Here is a 17,800-nt window from a genome sequence, read left to right on the forward strand (position 1 = left end):
GTTGAAATAACATTACCATCTACAATGTTTCATACATATAGAACTATAAGATGGTTGTAACTAAATCATAAGATTTCGAACCGAGTTTCTTGATTAAGGCTGATTAAAGTAAATTGAGATGATATAATACTATGGTAATATCACATCACATTTGTTGGTTGGCGTTTGAAGCTTCCAAACTTTCATAAGATGGTTCACACATATTATAGAATGCTTAGCTCAGTACTTGAATGACCAGCACGAGCTTGGCTCGAGCTCAGTCTTCCACACCCAGCCTTTGTGCAGCCCTTGGATGTTTGGTGTTCCAGTACCAATTAAAGGATCTCAAGAGGTGTGTGATAGATGAGGACTTGATTAACTCACTAAACTTGGAGTCTAGGGTTCGAGGCTGTCTTGAGATCCATTTTCTACTAAACAAACAGTAGGTTTCAATTCCCACAATTTTCAAATTTGCGTTATATCATAATTTGATTCAGACATGAAAAAAATAAAGGACTTGGATATGGTATGGATTTAAAATTTCATTCTTATTAGAATCCAAATTTGAATCTCAATATCTATGTCAACATCCGATGAAGCAGGTATGGTAAAGGCTGCCGCTGATTCCAATCTGAATCTGATATATTGACTTGAATGTGATATATTTGACATCCCTATACAAATGGAACCTATACAACCTTACTCCACCGCCATGGCCAACCCTTTGAGCCTTGCTCTACAAACACTGCGCATCGTTGGGCCTATTTTTATGTAAGAACAGCTCACTGTGGCCGGAAATCAATCTCCCTTAAGAAGACAGCCTGGTTATTCCCTCCACGAATTTAGAAAATCAACCAAATCCTTGGTTATCATAACCGTGGCAGAGTTGGAACACCCTCAAAAAAGATATCGAAGAGAGGAACTCCGACCAACTGATGAAGGCGAGGGAAGAAATGAGTGCTTAAATCGGCAAAATTTTAAATACCATGGAGTTGTATAACAAGCCAGAAAGCACAGCGAAGAAAAAGTCTCTCTCCCCATTTCTCTGTGTGATCCGACGTGAATGGCTGGTGGCGGTGGTGGTGGCGGTGGCGGAATAGAGCAACAGGTGAAGGAGAGGGCCAAGGAAATCAAGTCCCTCCTGAAACATGGGTGGATATTGGTAGGGGTGTGCAAGAAAGGATGGTACAAGATTCGGAAGAACGTCCTGAAAATATGAATCCCATGTTGACAATTGGCCGGCCGGCCGGCCTGTCAACGCCGTCGTACCGGGCCAAGCGATCCTGAACTGTTAGGAGGTTCCTGCTGCTGCATGAAGCTGAAGAAATAATATGGCGCCAGGATTCCCTTTTTACACATTCTCGCGTTTCGAGAGGATGGAGATCTGCAGTTCCATTTTCTTCCCACCTGTGTGTTTGTGTATATACACGTATATGTATATAAATCTTGTGGTTGTGGGTTTCTGATTGTATGCCTTCTTTGGGTTTTTGTGAACCTTTACGATTTGTTGTATATAGAGAGGAATGCTGCTAGAGGAAATGAGATTGATTTATATGTTCTTTACGAAGTAGTTTTTTGAATTAACAAATGGTTACATGGCTTCCAAAAATCCTGGATAATTCTCCAAGTTTAACATATGCAATGTGCAGAATTTCAACATTTTCTTTCTGCCTTGGAAGTATGACTGAAAAATTCGAAACTTCTTCTTCAAATTAATTAATCAGAAGACTCAGAAAACAGAAGACCAACGTCGAAAGGGGGGGATCTACTCTTTTGTTGTGTGTTGTTTGTAAGAATCATGAGGAAACTGATCGATCGGCACATGTTCTTCCTCTGATTGCCTGATCTCTCAACTACAAATTCTGAAAGCAGGGGTTAAACTCTACTGCTAAAAAGAATGTTTTCGCCTATTTTGATATGGAAAATCGAAAGTTTTCCAAAGTGGCAGAGGCTGATGGGCAGCCATTCTACGTTTCGATCTTCCCTGGCATCAATACCTTGTACTGCAAAAAAAGATATCGATATACAAGTTAAAGCTTAAGCACAAAAAAAAAAGACATCGATATACAAATCAAAGCATCAAGAGTGTCTCCCCGAATGAGTATTCCTTCCACTTACCCAAAGATTTGGAGTGACAAATAACCCAAACCCCAGCAAATGTCCCCTGGAAATTTTCATTTTTAGCACATAATAGAAGTACTGCACAGGGATTTGATGGAGCATCCATGTTTAAGAGGGGTGTTTGATAAAAGGCAAACTATGTGTTCTTCAAACACATAATCTTGGAATACATATTTTAAGAACACTATGTTCTTATTTTAGGCATTCAGCATTTGGTTGATGGTTTTAAAAACAATATCTAAGTTTTCTAGAACAAAAAAACATGATATTTTTTTGGAACATGTGTTTTAGGAACATTTTTTGGAAGAGCACAATAATCTTCTTAAAATGCTCTCCAAATGTATGGTCGTGTTCCTCACTCGAAGCCACCTTAAGACGAATGTATCCATGCCGGGACAGAATTTTAAACTAAAATGTGTACCACGTATACTTTTATTTATCTTCAAGACCCAACATGGGTGTTTGATTAGCTTTCACTCTTAATATGATTAATGATTTTCTCAGGCGATCTTGACCTAAAATCTCTAGATTGATGAACTATGGATTTTAGTTTGGAACTTTTACTGCATCGGCAAGAAACATGCCATGTCTCATCCATATATGCTGCCTATAGTTCAAAGTAATAAGACTGACTAAGTAGTAAAATGTTGGCAAGATAAATACTTTTGCCTTTCTTTTTTCTCTTTTCCGCTGCATTTTCTGGTGACATAAATAGTTCAGATTTATATAATTCAATTACATTGAAAGTCAGATTTGGCTGAATTCAGTATAATTTGAAAATGAGAAAAAAATGATAAAATAAGGAGAAAAAAATGATAAAATCCTGTTTTTAACATTTACATCTCTAGTATTCATAGATCATGATCAAGTTAAGAAGTCATAAACAACTTAAAACCGTTAATCCCCACATTATCATTTTGAGTTTTAAAAAAACTGTGTTTCGCTTTCCTACAAAATGAGAACTGTTAATAATGAAACTACTTAGGCTCTCAATTATCAGCTAAAGCAAGGCTGAAGGTCGGAAAGTCCGAAATATTCCAAGGGTTCTTTTGGGATTATGACCAGGACATGGGACTCTAATGAAAACACCCTTTTTAGCTAGGAAGAATATTTGTGGACCTAGATTAAGGGTGGGCATCAGGCCAGGCCGGGCCCATTTAAAATTAAAAAATAATTTTTTAATTTTTTAAAATATAAAATATATTTATTAATAATAAATATATATTATTAAAACAAAAAATTAAAAAAATTAATTTTTTAATCTTAACTGGTCGGGCCAGGTTTAATTTTTTAAAATATAAAATATATTTATTAATAATAAATATATATTATTAAAACAAAAAATTAAAAAAATTAATTTTTTAATCTTAACTGGTCGGGCCAGGTTTTTCCTTGCCCAGTACCGAGCCCAATCAGGCCGACCCGGTCCGACGCCCAAGCTTAACCTAGATTAAGCAGAAATGTACATGCAGGCCATTTCTAAGAAGTGACCAAAGGTAAGTATATATATACAAATGTGGTTGGGTATGTTTCACTAGTGAATAAAAATGCATATCTAGAGATCAGACCATGATTAGTTGGATTTGGTATATGCTTTTGCTTTCGGACTCAGTGGACATCAAATTTTAGGAATTAGGATATCTGGATATGATCGGTTCCGGAAAAATTGCTTGAAGTGACCTCGAAAGGCAAAGAAGTGATATTGAGACTATCAAACACAACCTGATGCTATTTTTTGTTTCTCTTCGAAGATCTCAAAGTAATGCATTTTAAACAAATAATAGGTTTCAGCAAAGTCCTGCAAAAACATTATTTGTTTAAACTGTGGATTTGGTAGCGACATGGATCTCAAATCACTTTGTCATCTTAAATTTAAGCAACCTAAAAAATAAGCATGTGTGGGACCGTTCGTCAGACTTTTTCCTTCAAACAAAGTATAAAATAGCATTAACCTTTCCAACAAGTACCAAGTACAAACTCTCCAAACCGTGAAAAAACAACATTTCCATTTCGAGGGTCACTTTTTTTGTTGTAAACTTCAAAATGAGTCGAATTCTTTTGAAATTTATCATACGGGTTGACAAGTAGTGGCTTTATATTATTGTATCATTGTTTCAATTTAGCAAGCAACTAAAGTTTGGTAAGTTGTCAACAATAATAAGGCCTGTTTCAGGGAAACTAGAAAATGCCAGGCCGTCCTTAAAATTATCAAGGAAAACGAGCCCTTGGATAAAAAAATTCCGACGAAAAGATCTTGCGCAGGCTCATCCTTGCCCTCCTCTTCTTGTACTGCAATTTCCATTCTTTCTCTCCCAGAGAATCTGCCCTTCTTTTATGGTTATATTCAATCGGGGCGATGGGTTGACAGATTCCGAGGAGTTCACAGGCAATACAGTCCTTTTTTCTTTTAATTTTTTTCTCAAGGCAGTAATGGCAGTACACATGACACCGGAGTCTGGTGTATTGCCAATCAAGACGTCCTTGTACTTTTAAATGCTGAAGTGCGTACTGCAGCTGTACTCCAAAATTCGTGGCTTTAGGATGCCGATATATACCAACCTTCTTGCTCTATCTCTTCTCAACCAAGTAAGCACTTCTTTCTTCCTTCTTCCTCTTCTCTTTTGTGTCCATTTAGTTCTTTTTGTGCATTTTTTGAGGCTTCCTATCCATTGGGGCAATCCTTTCATGGTGGTCATGAACCAATGAAGAGAAAGGATCAGGCTTTTTTGGGGATCGAAAGGTGGGTACGCCGGAAAAGGTAAAATGGGAGGGCAGGCGGGGACAAGGCAGAGCATGGGAAGGTCTACAACAGAAAGGGCTCTGCTGTGGCCCTTTTCATGCACTGCCTCTTCCCTGGCTCTCCTTTCTCTCTGTCTTTTTTTTTTTTTTTTTCTGATTGGCTCTTAAATCTAACATCCAATTTTTCTGGATCCATTTTTTCAATCTTCTTATACCCCGGCATTGTTGGTTTACTGGGAAAGAGAAATAAAAGATGTTCTGAACTTTTGGTTGGATTTTATTTGCGTATCAGAAACTACTTGGGCCTGGCCACAGAGAACGGTCTCTATGGACTTTGAACGTGACCACCTTGATAATTTCGCAGTGTTGCTGGTCGTTGTGGGTTCCTCTTCATAACCATTCCACGTTTCGAGTTTTCGCATTCCCCTGACCGAAAGAAATCACCAAATTTTTTTTAGCTTGTCAGAGCTTGCTGGCCCCAGTGGCGAATGCCTTACTGTACTGTATATTAATTGTATATTTGTGGCCCCCAACCGCTTCCCTTCTTCGTCTATCGGAAAAATCTTTTAGTTTTGCTTGCTTCTTGGCAGGGAATTTGTGATATGCGTCGACGCTTTTTCCGGATCACCATTCACCCACAGAAACACGAGTTTTTTGGAAGATCCAGAAAATGCAGTTTATTAGTTCAAGGAAATAATGTTCCTTGATACTGACTCTGTGGCTGGGCTTCCATGTGCTTGGAGGAAAGGGTGTATGATTCGAAAGGACCCCGGGACCTTGACAGCTTAAAAATGATTCTTATTAGGTGGAAAACAAGAAACTCTTGTAATACCCATGGTAGAAGATTTTCAATAATATGGCAGGAGTGTTGCTTGCTTTTGAAGTATCATGACTGCGTTGTCGCATTGTTTCAGAAGTTATCAAGAGCACCTGCTCTTGTGCTGAGTCTGTTGATCTGTGGAGTATTATTCTTGTTCTGTATTCAGTCGCATGTGAATAATGGTAATAGAATCTCATTCGAGAAGAACTTTTCGGAGGACCTTTTGAGAGGTCCGATGACTGCAGGTGTAAACATTTTAAGAACCACAGGTTACATTCTTTTGAATGAAACGAAAAAATAACACAATTAAGATTATGAAGGCTCTTACTGATGCACAGCAATACAGAATGTAGTCCCCAGAAGACACCCCATACTCATATAGTTATATCCACTGCATATGGGACTATCGTGGAGGTAAATGGCAAGAAAACCAGACTTTTCCATTAATCTGATGAAAGTAAATGACAAGAAAGCTAGCACATTGGTTTTCTCTCATCAATAAGTCATCACCTTCCTTGATCTTTATACCTTTGGATCTAAAGCAGGTTAAATTTCGAAATCAGTTGAAGACGTTAGTTGGGAAGTCCTCCTTCACTTGCCTTAATTGATTTGCAGACGCTCAAGAAGCCTGGAGCAAGAATTCAAACAGGATCAGATACTTGCAGCTGAACAACCCAATGGTGGGTGATAAATCTTGCAGAATTCAGATGACATTGTCCATTAATTTTCTGGTTCTTTCATGAAAGGCTGCATAGACGTTTAACCTGCATTTTTTATTGATAAAATTATGAGGTTTCTGTTCCATCCTTTTCTGAGCTTTTATATTTGAGGGGCCAATCGATTAGCTTCTTGCTTGAAGCTCGGCCATGTGCAAATTGTTATGGCTCACTGTTCAGCTTGCTGAGAGCAAAATGCAATGCCCAGGATGGCATCTCCACAGCATATTATCAAACACTTGCGCTAAAGAAACAACAAAAGCATCCCATCCCAACACACTCCTAGACATTGAAGGGGGGCTTTCATGGAAATTGTTTAATCTGTGATTTACATGACAAGCAACAAGAACTGGGGAAAAGAGAAGCATACCAAATGGCTCTCTCCACTCATGGAATTCCCACGAAAAAGGATGAAATGCAATTCCCAGTCAAGCCAGGATGGCGAATTTGGTTCACCTATTAAAAACCATGGAATACTTTTTCCAATGGTCCAAGGGAAAAACTTGACTCCTGGCAGCCTGAGTGGTCGAACTGCCATCGGCTATGTACCTAATTTTGATCTTGCTGCAAAAGGAACTCTCATCCAATGAAATGGGCAATGTTCCCAAGGGGCCCTGTTGGAATAACAACTTTTCAAGAACGACCACATTCACATGCTCTCTCTCGTTCAAACTTCTTCCCATCAAATTGGAAATCTTCAGAAGTGGCCCTCGGAAGAACCTCAATAACTTTCCGAGAGAGAGACACCTGCTTATAAGGCAAACACATGAACTGGTGCGAACAGACGCACAAAGAGGATGAACAATTGCCACTGCAAAAGTCTCGTTTGGTCCATTCTGCTAATTAATCTTCAATTTGAGAGAAAATGCCCAACTCTAAAGAGTACATTCCTAGGTTCTAAAACTGGTCCACGAGAAACGAGGACTTCGAAAGTATCCTTGAAATTTTGCCAGCTTTTAGAATGCAGGGCTGGAGACGGGTTCCTGAAATAAAATTTTCAATTGGCGTTAATTGACTGAGGTCTAGGTGCACTCGACTCTTTGCTAAGACTCAGCCTTCATGACCCAGTTTGCTGGATCCCAACTTGCCCCTTAGCAGTTTTGATTCTAACTCTTTAAGACTAGAAACAAGTCCAGACTAGACTATAAAACTGAGGATGGATGACTTCAGGTAGACAAGAGAAGGGTACTTGGGGGGTTCCATTGTCGAAGGAGAATCAGAACTATACCTCCTCAGTGGATTCCCTCGCCATTGAAGAATCACGGCCAAATATTGCCTATGTATCCAAGAGCTGGTGATCAACGTATGTTATTGTGGAATTATGTTCTTAAAATGGATTAGAAAACAACAATATCTTTCAATAAGCCTGGAAATTTTCATGAATGTGCAAATCTAGCCTGAGAAAACAAAACAAATGAGCAAGATTTAGTCGGTGAATGGGTATCTTTTCCACTTCCAAACTGGTAGGGGTAGTAGGTATCCCTTCCACTTGGTTGTATTGAGTACGCGTACAACCAACTACCGCAAAAATATTGAAAGATCTCTCGCTCCTAGGGAGTATTACCTTGCTAGATACACAGACACAAATGACAGGATTAGGCATATTTGTACCAGTTTATTTCAGGAAGCACACTCTGCTATAAACCTGTCCCTTGGGAGACATTTGATAGAACAATATGGAGAAGATTAACATGACGATGTGCAAGGATGACGCAAACATATCCACAGAGAACTTTAAAGCTCCATCAACACGAAAGCCTGAAGGCTAAATGCCTGGTCAGGTTAATATAACTACTGCTAGCCACAAATAGCTTAGAAAGTAATCTGCGAAAGAAAGACTTCTTGTTGCCCTCTCTCAGCAGGAAAGAAAGAACTCCAGAAACTGAGAGACACGATTTGTGCATGTCATAAATCAGCATGTCAAGATAATTAAACAGACAAATAATTGGTGGTTTCCTTTTCATAGGCAGTTTAATCCTATTCAGCAAATGATCTTCAGGAAAAAAAATTCTGAATTTTAGGCAAATGATTCCACCCACCCATTTTAAAACCAGCCAATATATTTCTGACTGTGAAGAAGCAAGCAATCTGGTTGGCAATTCCATCCAGGGAAGGGAAATGTTAATCTAGCAACTGACAATGATATGCTGTGGTTCTTACCCTCAGATCATATAAAGACATAATTCATAATAGAGATCATTGTTGAAAAAATAACATCATTGGCCAATCTTAAATAGAACGAAACAAAATTAGAGAAATCACTTGATAAATGTGGAGAAGGATTTTCATGATACATGGAGACAGTTTATGTCTTTAATAGTTTTGCCCATAACATGTCCCATACGTTAAAAGGGAAAAGGTGAGTTGGAGAACCCTCTATATGCTACTTAATGAATGTTCACAGTGGCTGCTCCAGTGAGTAGATACAAGATGGTGACATTATACCAGAGACATGGTTGCAGCCGCAAATAATAGTCAGTTGCCCCATGGACATGCTAAAAGGAAAGAAAGTAGACAAGCTGTTCATGGAAAGCTAGCATATGATGCAGTCTAATTTTGTGAAGACATAAGACGATGAAAGCATATGAGAGACATAGATGTAGTTCTACACAAGGATCCTTTGTCACAAAGGAAAATGTAGATCAAGTTGTCCGTGGACAGTTGGTATGTCGCGCAAGAAATTAGAAATGAAATAAAAACGCAGTAACCACGATGTGGTCCATATACTGTGGTGCTAAAACATAAGGCAAACTACACAAAGTGGATCATTTCAGGAGTTGTTGAACATGAGATTTTAAATAAGCAAGCCAAATCAACTGTACCAAGAAAAAGAAGAACGAAACAGATGATATTGGGCTCAAGAAATCATCGACTGGCTGTTGAGGAAAAGCAAATGCATGCATATCCTTCTGGAATGAACTAGCACAATTAGCATCACACTTTTAGATACAATCTGATAGGCTTACGGAGATAATAAGATCGTGAGGTCGGAATCAGAACAATCATAGCATCGACAATACAACACTGAATGTCAAAGAATTATAGACATAAAAAGAAAAAAGAGCAACTAGAATGTCAACTAGTCACCACAACAAGAATCATACTGAATAATTAACTCCATCAGAACACAGAGAAACAAAGGCAAAAGAAGGAAAAACACACAAAGTCGGCAATCAGAAAGCATTTCCAATTTTTTTTAGTTATTAAAAGAGAGAGACAGAGAAACATACTCCTGTTCTTCATCAGTCCATGGTAAACAAGGACTACTCTCAACAGGATCATCAGATTCTGCCACTCCATAGCTGTGCTCCGGACCAATCGAAGAGGCATAGTTGGGAAGAGGGACCTTATCAGACTCGATAAACTCGATGTCTTCCACAAGAACTCCGTAGTGTTTCTCTACTTCCTCTGCGCTTTTCCCTCCTACCATGGCAGCAACGTTCTCCCACCTGTCTGGACTCTCTTCATCGGTAACAGCCAAGGCCAACTCAAACAGCTTATTCTCTTCCCAAGTCCAGGATGGGCATGTATGTTGCAACTCATCCATCTCCCCGCAGATCGATTTCTCAATGCTACTTACTAAATCCATATCCCCGCACATCGATCTCTCAATGTTACTTACTGAATAGGAGAATACGCAACAGGATCACATGTCTACGCTTAAACATCAGCTGGGGAATCTTCTTCTTCACATTTTTTTCCACAGTCCCCTTGCCCCAACCTTCATATACACATCTGCCAGTCATATGAAGAGGTCAGGGCGGCAGCAAGTAAACAAATAGAAGGAAAAACTCATGCAGAAGAAACAGAAGAAAAATAAAGCATCAGCAATCTGCATTCATACCAGGAGAAGAGGCCTATCTAATCTTCAACCCGTCTTATCCTCATCACATATCCTTGTAGCAGTAACGCGCTAGTTTATACAGTCCACTTGATGCTTTTTCAAAATAGAAGGCCTCCTACTTGCTTGATCCTGCGTCTCTGACCAAATTCACCCCAACAAGATGGAAAAACAACCATCTTACCAAGCTCGTACTGTACTGTACAAGAACAATAGGTGGCAATTGAAAAGCCACATGTATAATGTAATTATTCCGTCAGTTTTACAAGGGAAAAATAACAGAATGGCACGAATGAAAAAAGGGAAGTAGCAGGAGGGAATTGGGAATGTCAGGCAGGAAAGAATGACCAGAAACAGGATATGCATCAATATATTTGTCTGCATTGTGCACATTTTCAGGTGCTGGAAGAACTTATCATACAGTGTTGCCTAACGTAACCATGAAAAAGGAAAAGGAAAGAAGATTGTTACCCTTTATCTCTTCCGTCGGATGTTCAGTGGTCTGCTTCAGACTGGACAGTATGGTCCCAGAAAATCGTCCACAGATTCTGGGGTCTGTTAGATTCGCTGCAACAGGCTGAGCCTCAAGCTACATACCCCTAAAAAGCAGTCGCCGAGAGGACTTTGACCTCCTGGATATTACAGAACTGACCTCTCTCTCTCTCTCTCTCTCTCTCTCTTCCGACTCTGAAAAACCGACCAATCTTTGGCTTTCCTCATCCCTTCGCAGCCTCTTTTGCGATCAAGGAAAATTTTCTTGGCTGAAATTCTACAAGCCTTCAACAGCATTGCAGTTGCACATTTTGCACGTTTAATTAACAGAGTTGTCTGTCCCTACATGAAAAACGAACTGTTGGTGATCCACAACCATCCAATGGTCACGAAGATCGACCAATCTCACATGTGAACGAATAAAAATTATCAGCTTCTGGCAACAGTGGCTGCAGCAGAGTGTACGAATTCGGGAGCATCTTCGATCGCTCTACTTGTGAAATGGCCTTTTACTTCATTCTGTGGATGCTTGGTGGCTTTTACCTCGTGATTGCGTCTTACTGAAGAAAGGTGTTGCAGCAGAGATCTTTTCCACGGAAAATATATCTTAGTCCCTTTTTCCCTGTTTCCTCTTTGTCCTCCGCAAGTTTTCTATTAAATCTGCAATATGGCTTTCATGTCTGACATGGACGTCCAGTGCCATAGTGGAAGACAACCTGAATCCCAGAACAACCATATGGGGATTGCTGAAGACATTGCATTGAAGAAAGGTTCTCCACCCTTCCCAGCACCATGTTCTATAAAAGATATCGTTATTCTGCAGCAAAGAAAGGTTCAACAACACCCTTTCTAGCTCTAAATGATAACGTTATTCTCGAAAAGAGTTTAGTGCTTCGACACCAATATAGCATTCTCGTTTACTCGAGAAGTAAAAGAGATTTCTATAAGATGAAGGTCCAAAGTGCCTTTTGTTTTCTTCTTATATGTAAGCTGGAGGTAGGCAGAAACGTTAGAGAATTATGTCAAAGGAAGGCGCATCAAGTATTGGATTCTTACCCACCTCCAACTTAAAATATTGTAAGTCAAACTTCCTATATCATTGGACCAAAAAGCTATTTTGCTGAGTTTTTTTTTTGTTGTTGTTTGCAGAATGTAAGTTTCATTCATGGTGGGAAATGGCCGGGACAGCCCAACTATTATGAATTGGAAGTATCTAATGAGTAGACAAGTGCCACCATAGTTTGATTTAGGGTATTTGGGGCAGATTCATAGGAGCGTCACAACCCCTTAATGTCTGCCTTTAACAATCTGAATCTGAAACCTCACAAGAACTCGTCTGGCACACATTTTAATTTACTTTTGCATGGTAGAAGGGAACACCCACTACCAGGTATTGAACTCCAGCTGCTTCCAACAGGAAGACTTTTATTGGAGTGGTTGTGTTTGTTTCTTTCTTCTCCTTCTCCATCAATCTCCTTTCTTCCCCATCAATGTTCTGTCATGGTCATTGTTAAAATAATGAAATGCCCTGTTTCCTTTTCGAGTTGAAAACCAAGACAGAAAATGACTGCTCGTTAGCCATATATTCTCCACTCCTAAGGTGAAAAGGCTGAAAGCAATATCTAAAGACTCTCAGTACAATCGTCATCATCATCATTTACCAATTAGGTGTTGACGTATAGGGGTAGATTCGGCATTGCCGACAAGATTGCATCCCGTACAAGATTAGGTCTGAATTCTGATTGATTTTCTCTGCTGAAAACTCAGAGCCAGCTGCAAGGTCTAGGCTATCTCTTCCATGGCTGCCCTCCTTTTTCTTTTTGTTCTTTAGTTTCTTATTCTAAACTTTCGTTGATTTGTCGGATAGAAAGATTTTCCACATGACAACTTGTTCTTCTTGGCTTGACTGGCGATTTGACGCCTTAAAATTTCTGATAGCGAGACAAATTTTCTCGGAGGATGATGATAAAATTATGTTCCTTTTCCAAGGTTTGTACGTTCAATTAATGCAAGAATTCGTTGCCTCAATGTTCCAACTTGAAACTCACCCATCTTCCTGAATAATATTATGCCTTTAATTTTCCCAACAAAGTCATTAACACAGAGAAAAAGTCTTTATTATCTCCAAAATTGTAGCGTTCTTTGTTCCAAAGTGAGATTGGTCATACAATTAAGATTTCTCATGAAGTCTGAATTGTTTTAAACAGTAGTATATCAACCCAATTTGCCATATTATTTCAGCAAAACAATACCTGCTCCAATGTCCGGACTTAGTAAGTCGTCTTCAAAGATTGCTAGTTGTACAAAATAATCTAAAGTTCGTTGTATAACAAATATACGCACGGAAAACATCTCTAGCAGGACTACATGTAGGGTGTAAGTTGTTAGACGATAACCTAATCTCAAATATATACATATGATATATACTAGCGATTCGACATCTATAATTGCCTTCGTACAAATTATTTCAACCAATTGCATTGTAGATAAGATTTTTTATTTGAAGATCACTGGGATTATCTAAACCTTATATTTGAATATTGGTGCGTATTGATTTCTTGTAACTAGCCGCCAACTAATAGGACATAATCTTGGTGAAACTGCTGAATTATGGGGCCATTTGATTTGATATTTGGCTGTTTTTTCGTCTCTAGTTTTTGTTTATGCGTAAATGTAAGAAATCCTCAACGTATATGAAGGTGAAGAATTGATGCAGTCATAGTCCCGGTGGGGCGACGCATTCAATTGCCAGTCCAAATTTCACGGTATAAAAGATCAGTCAGCTCTAGCGAGAGTTATGGTCCTTTCCTCCCTGAAAGTTTTTAAACATTAGTGTGGCCCCTTTAACAATTTTGAAAAGTATAATAAGTTTCTATAAAAAAGTTGGAATGTTCAACTAGTAGAGCCAACTCGACTCGACTTGAACTCACTGAGTTAAGCTCCACTCATAAGTTAAATGAGTCAAGTTCGAACTTAACTAATAACTCGAGTTTGTAAACGAATCGAGTTCAAGTTGGATGAACTAGACTCGATTAAGCTCAATTAGACTCGTTTAACACTAATACTTGTTTTTGTAATTTCAAAAACTTAAAATGGTTAAAATAAAAATTTAAAGCAATAGAATATATATATTAAAGGGCAGGAGCTTAAATGAGTTGATCTCACATCATAAAACTCAAGTCGAGCTCGAACCGAGCTATATGTGAGTCTAAGTTGAGTTGAGTTAGAACTGGCCGAACTTGAACCGGAATCGCTCATTCTACATCCCTAGTAGAAAGAATTCAAAAATCTTAACGTCACATCGATCCTTAGAACATTCGGCCCCTCTAACAAAAAAAAATCTGGCTTTTGCCACCGCTGGGATTCCCTCCACTTTTATTCCCTATCCTTCATGAATCATTATTCCTTGTTACAGACAGAAAATGCAGGGACCCATTTGTTTTTCCAGTTCATGTGATACTTCATTTTAGCTATCTATTCTCAACCAACCGAAAGATATAGGGATTCGGCTGAAAAATCCCAGAAAATTTAAAATGTAGGTTCCTTGAGCAAAACATTCAAATAACAAAAAGAGAAGGAAAAATGGAAACATAAAAAAATAATACAAAAACAAAACTTTGCCTCGAGTCCCCCTTGAAAAAGAAGAGGAAAAAAAACATGCAACTTGATTTGAATTAACTAATTCAGTCAGATTTTAACAACGTCAGGACCCGAGCCCAAAGGACTTTGCGTAGAACTCATGGGCTAGTAAAAGCTTGCTCATCAGTTCGATTCTAGTGAGTACAAACGTTGGCAGGTGTTATTTTGAGTTGAAGAGAGTTAAGTTCAATCAGATTTTGAAGCAGCTATGGACCTTATGGGGAAGGGCTTTGACCTCTTCAATGTATCTCCACTAAAAGTCCTGATTTCACTTTCTAAATTTTCATTCTCCCTTCACCCGGCTTCCTGATCAATTTATGATCTACAAAGCATTTCCTTGCTTTAGTTTCACTTATGGCATTAATTTTAGACCTTCTCATTTAGTAGTAACCATATTTAAAACAAAGAATTCGTCGGAACTTTCAACCTGAGACTCGTGTCACTTGAAGAACTTGTCTCTGTTTTTAGAGTAAAAATGGTTACTTCTTTGTTCATCAACGGACTGTCCTCATCAAGGACAAAAATAACAGACATGTTATGCAGATGAAAATTTCGCCAATACTTGACTGAGACGAGTAAAGAAACTCCAAGGGACAAAAACCTTATGGAGAGTAAATTTTCTCCTCTCCATCGAAGAATACCAAATCACGCTCTTTCCGGGACAAATTGTTGCATGGTTTGCTTAAATATGATCACAAAGGCGAACTCTCATGACAGTTCACAACAGAAGCACAGTTGTCCTTGACCTGCAAGCACTATTGTTGATCAGTATCCAAAGAAAAAAAAAATCCAAAATGAATTTTCTTTAATACGTTGCAAGGACATGTGATAAGATGGAGTGCTATCCTTTCCTTTTGGAAAGAAGACAGGATAAGGTGGGAAAAGATTTTCTCCAAAGGCCAATGTTGTTCATCTTGGTGATTCGTTATCTACATGTATTTCCAATTTTGTCTTCTCTCTCTCTCTCTCTCTCTCTCTCTTCCAAAATAGTATAACCAGTCAGGCTGGGTGGTGCTTATTAACCACATCCTCAGTTAGGAATATGATCCTAATGGTATTGAAGAGTGTTGATCTGGGATTATGGGTGCCACTGCCTTGAAAAACCTTGAGAAACACAATTAAATTATGCTGCTAACCATGGTTAAAAGGATTTATTTTAAAGCTTCAAAAGTTAGGGATGCATTTGTTAGTCACGGTTTGGGCAGAGATAATTTGCCAATTACCTGTAAGTTAGAGTTGGACAAGAAAGAAACCTAGAAAAGTTGAAAATATTTTATGGTTATTCATATGCACACGGCTGTACAACTTGTGATTTTTCTACCATTTGAGGAACATTATCAAGGTAGAAACGCGCAAGAACAGTTAAAGAAAAGGCGAGAAGATCATGTACACATAATCATATAAAAATGGTTTTAATTTACATATATGTTACAATTGTAGTCTTCTTCCTGGTACCAAACTCCACGACGCAACTGGATCAGGGAAGGTGATACGACTTTGCTTGAGAGTGATCAGAAAATTCTCGCAACATTTTCTTGCCAAGCCTACGCATTGCCTTCTGCATTGTGAAGTTTCTCACCAAGCAGGCTCCTAGATGGATCACCATTACCCTCCAACCGGCGCATGCTCCGGACCTGCTCAATTGACTAATAAATTAGTGGCTGTTGAATTTTACAAAGAATTTGTGTGTGTGTGCATGTGTGTGTGCCTGTGTGCGCAGAAGTATGCATAACTGAACCAATTTTGTTGTAGTATCGTTCATCTGAATAATGATATGCATGGCAACACAATCAATTATTTCACTGCACCACCTTTGTCTCTCTCTTGAAATTAAGAGCATTTTATGGCATATTGTCATTCAACGGGAAGAAAATGTGGAAAAGAATTTACATCGTACAAAATAACTAAGAAATCCATGTTGCCACTAAGTTCTGATTAAATTGAGCATATATATAGCAGAAACTGAAACTTCCATCGTATAGCGTACCCAGAATGAGAAAATTTCTAAATATTCTATCTAAAAGTACTCACAGCCTTTGATCAATGTTGCATGAGTATCTGCAATGTGGGTCGTGTTTAACTGCTCACGCTAATACGTTAATATAATGACACTAACCTTGTAGATGTAAGCTTCTTTAACAGTCCACGCGATGTGGTCCCAGAGGAAGAGAATATTCATTTAAAAAACACCAAAAAAAAAGGAACTTTACTAGCATTTATCATAAGATTTCATTTGTCATATTGATGATTGATGAACTGCTCAAGATAAATGAAGATGCATGAGAAGCTGAACCCTATATAACATATTCATAACTCCAGAACTTTTCGCCTTGAGCAACTAGCTCTCAAGGTTACATGTTAGATTTTTTTCACCCACTAATCATGGACTCAGGCCCACATTGTAAATGGAGAATGTAAAAGGAACAGTATCCAAGTTTTGGAAGAACTATCAAAGTCTTGTCCCCAGTCCCAGAATCCTAGAAGGAGGATCTTGCTTCCCTCCCCTCCATCTACTGCTCTGGAACCAGGATATACCAAGGCATATTCAACAAATTTTCTGTTGGAACAGAACATAATGATGATGAATATTCAGATTTCAGAAAGCATCTGGGTAACGTTATTTTGACTTTGATGTGTAAGACTTGGTATTACAGGAGAATGATAGATTAAAGGTTAATCTAAAACCCCAGGAAAAGGGTTTTACATAAACATGAGATAAAATAAGCTTCAAGGGATACATGTCCATGTGTGTGCACTCGCTTACACCTTTTGTGCCTGAAGCTGATCAAATGTCAAAAAATGTTAATATCTACCTGTCTCTGAAATAACTCGAATTCGTCAGAGCTCAAAGATCCATCATTGTTTGCATCAATACGCTGCATTAATTCCATAGCGTCTTCCTGTCAGCTCCAAGCTCCTCCATCATTTCTTTGAGCTCCTCACTGCTGATCCTGCCGTCCTCATTCTTATCAAGAAGATGGAAGACATGGTTCTTCTGATCGCCGCCGATGCCTGACATTTGACCTGGAGGATAATCATTAATACGTAAAGCTGCAAGTTCTGCAGCAGCCATCATAATCGCCTTGAGCCGCTTTGCCTGCAACAGAGAATTCATCATCACACGTATTCTTCCGAAAGGTCAAGATATGCAAAACATCATAAAAAATGTAAAGGATTTGGCAAGACTTTAAAATTTCTTATGCAAGATGCTACGCTACAAATCATGACACAACTGATAGCATTTCAATGTTAAGAAAGAAAACTAACTGTTCGTCCCATCTTAAAAATACGAGTTTTGCTTCTTAGATTATTGCCCAAAGAAGGAAGGCCACATTTTTTGTAGGAAATACGGGATTACAGTGCTTGATATTAGAAAAGGTAAACGGTATGGCTTATAGGTTCTTGATTAAGCAGAAAGCAAAAGAACTAATCAATCATCAGAAATATATTGCA

At 38.6% G+C, this 17,800-nt stretch overlaps 1 protein-coding gene and 1 long non-coding RNA gene across 5 annotated transcripts; one reads left to right on the forward strand and one right to left on the reverse strand.

The window, feature by feature from the left end:
* The first annotated feature begins 4,394 nt into the window (after positions 1 to 4,394).
* On the forward strand, positions 4,395 to 5,413 carry LOC116262815 (uncharacterized). Its single transcript, XR_004174523.2, has 2 exons — positions 4,395 to 4,686; positions 5,132 to 5,413. It is a non-coding gene; the product is annotated as an uncharacterized LOC116262815 (long non-coding RNA).
* On the reverse strand, positions 5,348 to 11,242 carry LOC116262814 (protein RADIALIS-like 3). Of its 4 annotated transcripts, none has more exons than XM_031642321.2 (3): positions 10,220 to 10,539; positions 9,606 to 10,110; positions 5,348 to 6,287 (listed from the first exon to the last, which is right to left on the reverse strand). In XM_031642321.2, exons 2-3 carry the CDS (start codon positions 9,974 to 9,976, stop codon positions 6,260 to 6,262), a joined length of 399 nt encoding a protein of 132 aa, XP_031498181.1. In that variant the 5' UTR covers positions 9,977 to 10,110; positions 10,220 to 10,539; the 3' UTR covers positions 5,348 to 6,259. The 4 variants fall into 4 exon arrangements, 2 of the variants coding, with proteins under 2 accessions (XP_031498181.1, XP_031498182.1); XR_007574519.1 differs by lacking the exon at positions 5,348 to 6,287 and adding an exon at positions 10,688 to 11,242 and having other exon boundaries at positions 9,830 to 10,110; positions 10,220 to 10,410; XR_007574518.1 differs by lacking the exon at positions 5,348 to 6,287 and adding an exon at positions 10,688 to 11,242 and having other exon boundaries at positions 9,830 to 10,110; positions 10,220 to 10,415.
* Positions 11,243 to 17,800: the final 6,558 nt, after the last annotated feature.

Source organism: Nymphaea colorata, chromosome 10 (genome assembly GCF_008831285.2).
Source record: "Nymphaea colorata isolate Beijing-Zhang1983 chromosome 10, ASM883128v2, whole genome shotgun sequence".
In the NCBI taxonomy this organism is placed as follows: domain Eukaryota; kingdom Viridiplantae; phylum Streptophyta; class Magnoliopsida; order Nymphaeales; family Nymphaeaceae; genus Nymphaea; species Nymphaea colorata.

What these genes read in the sequence shown, in the direction of transcription:
- LOC116262814 (XM_031642321.2), bottom strand. Translation starts at nt 9,976, where the DNA reads ATGTGCGGGGATATGGATTTAGTAAGTAGCATTGAGAAATCGATCTGC. An exon ending in TGGACTGATGAAGAACAGGA is followed by an intron (nt 6,288 to 9,605) that starts GTATGTTTCTCT and finishes TTCTTGCTCCAG; the next exon opens with GCTTCTTGAGCGTCTGCAAA.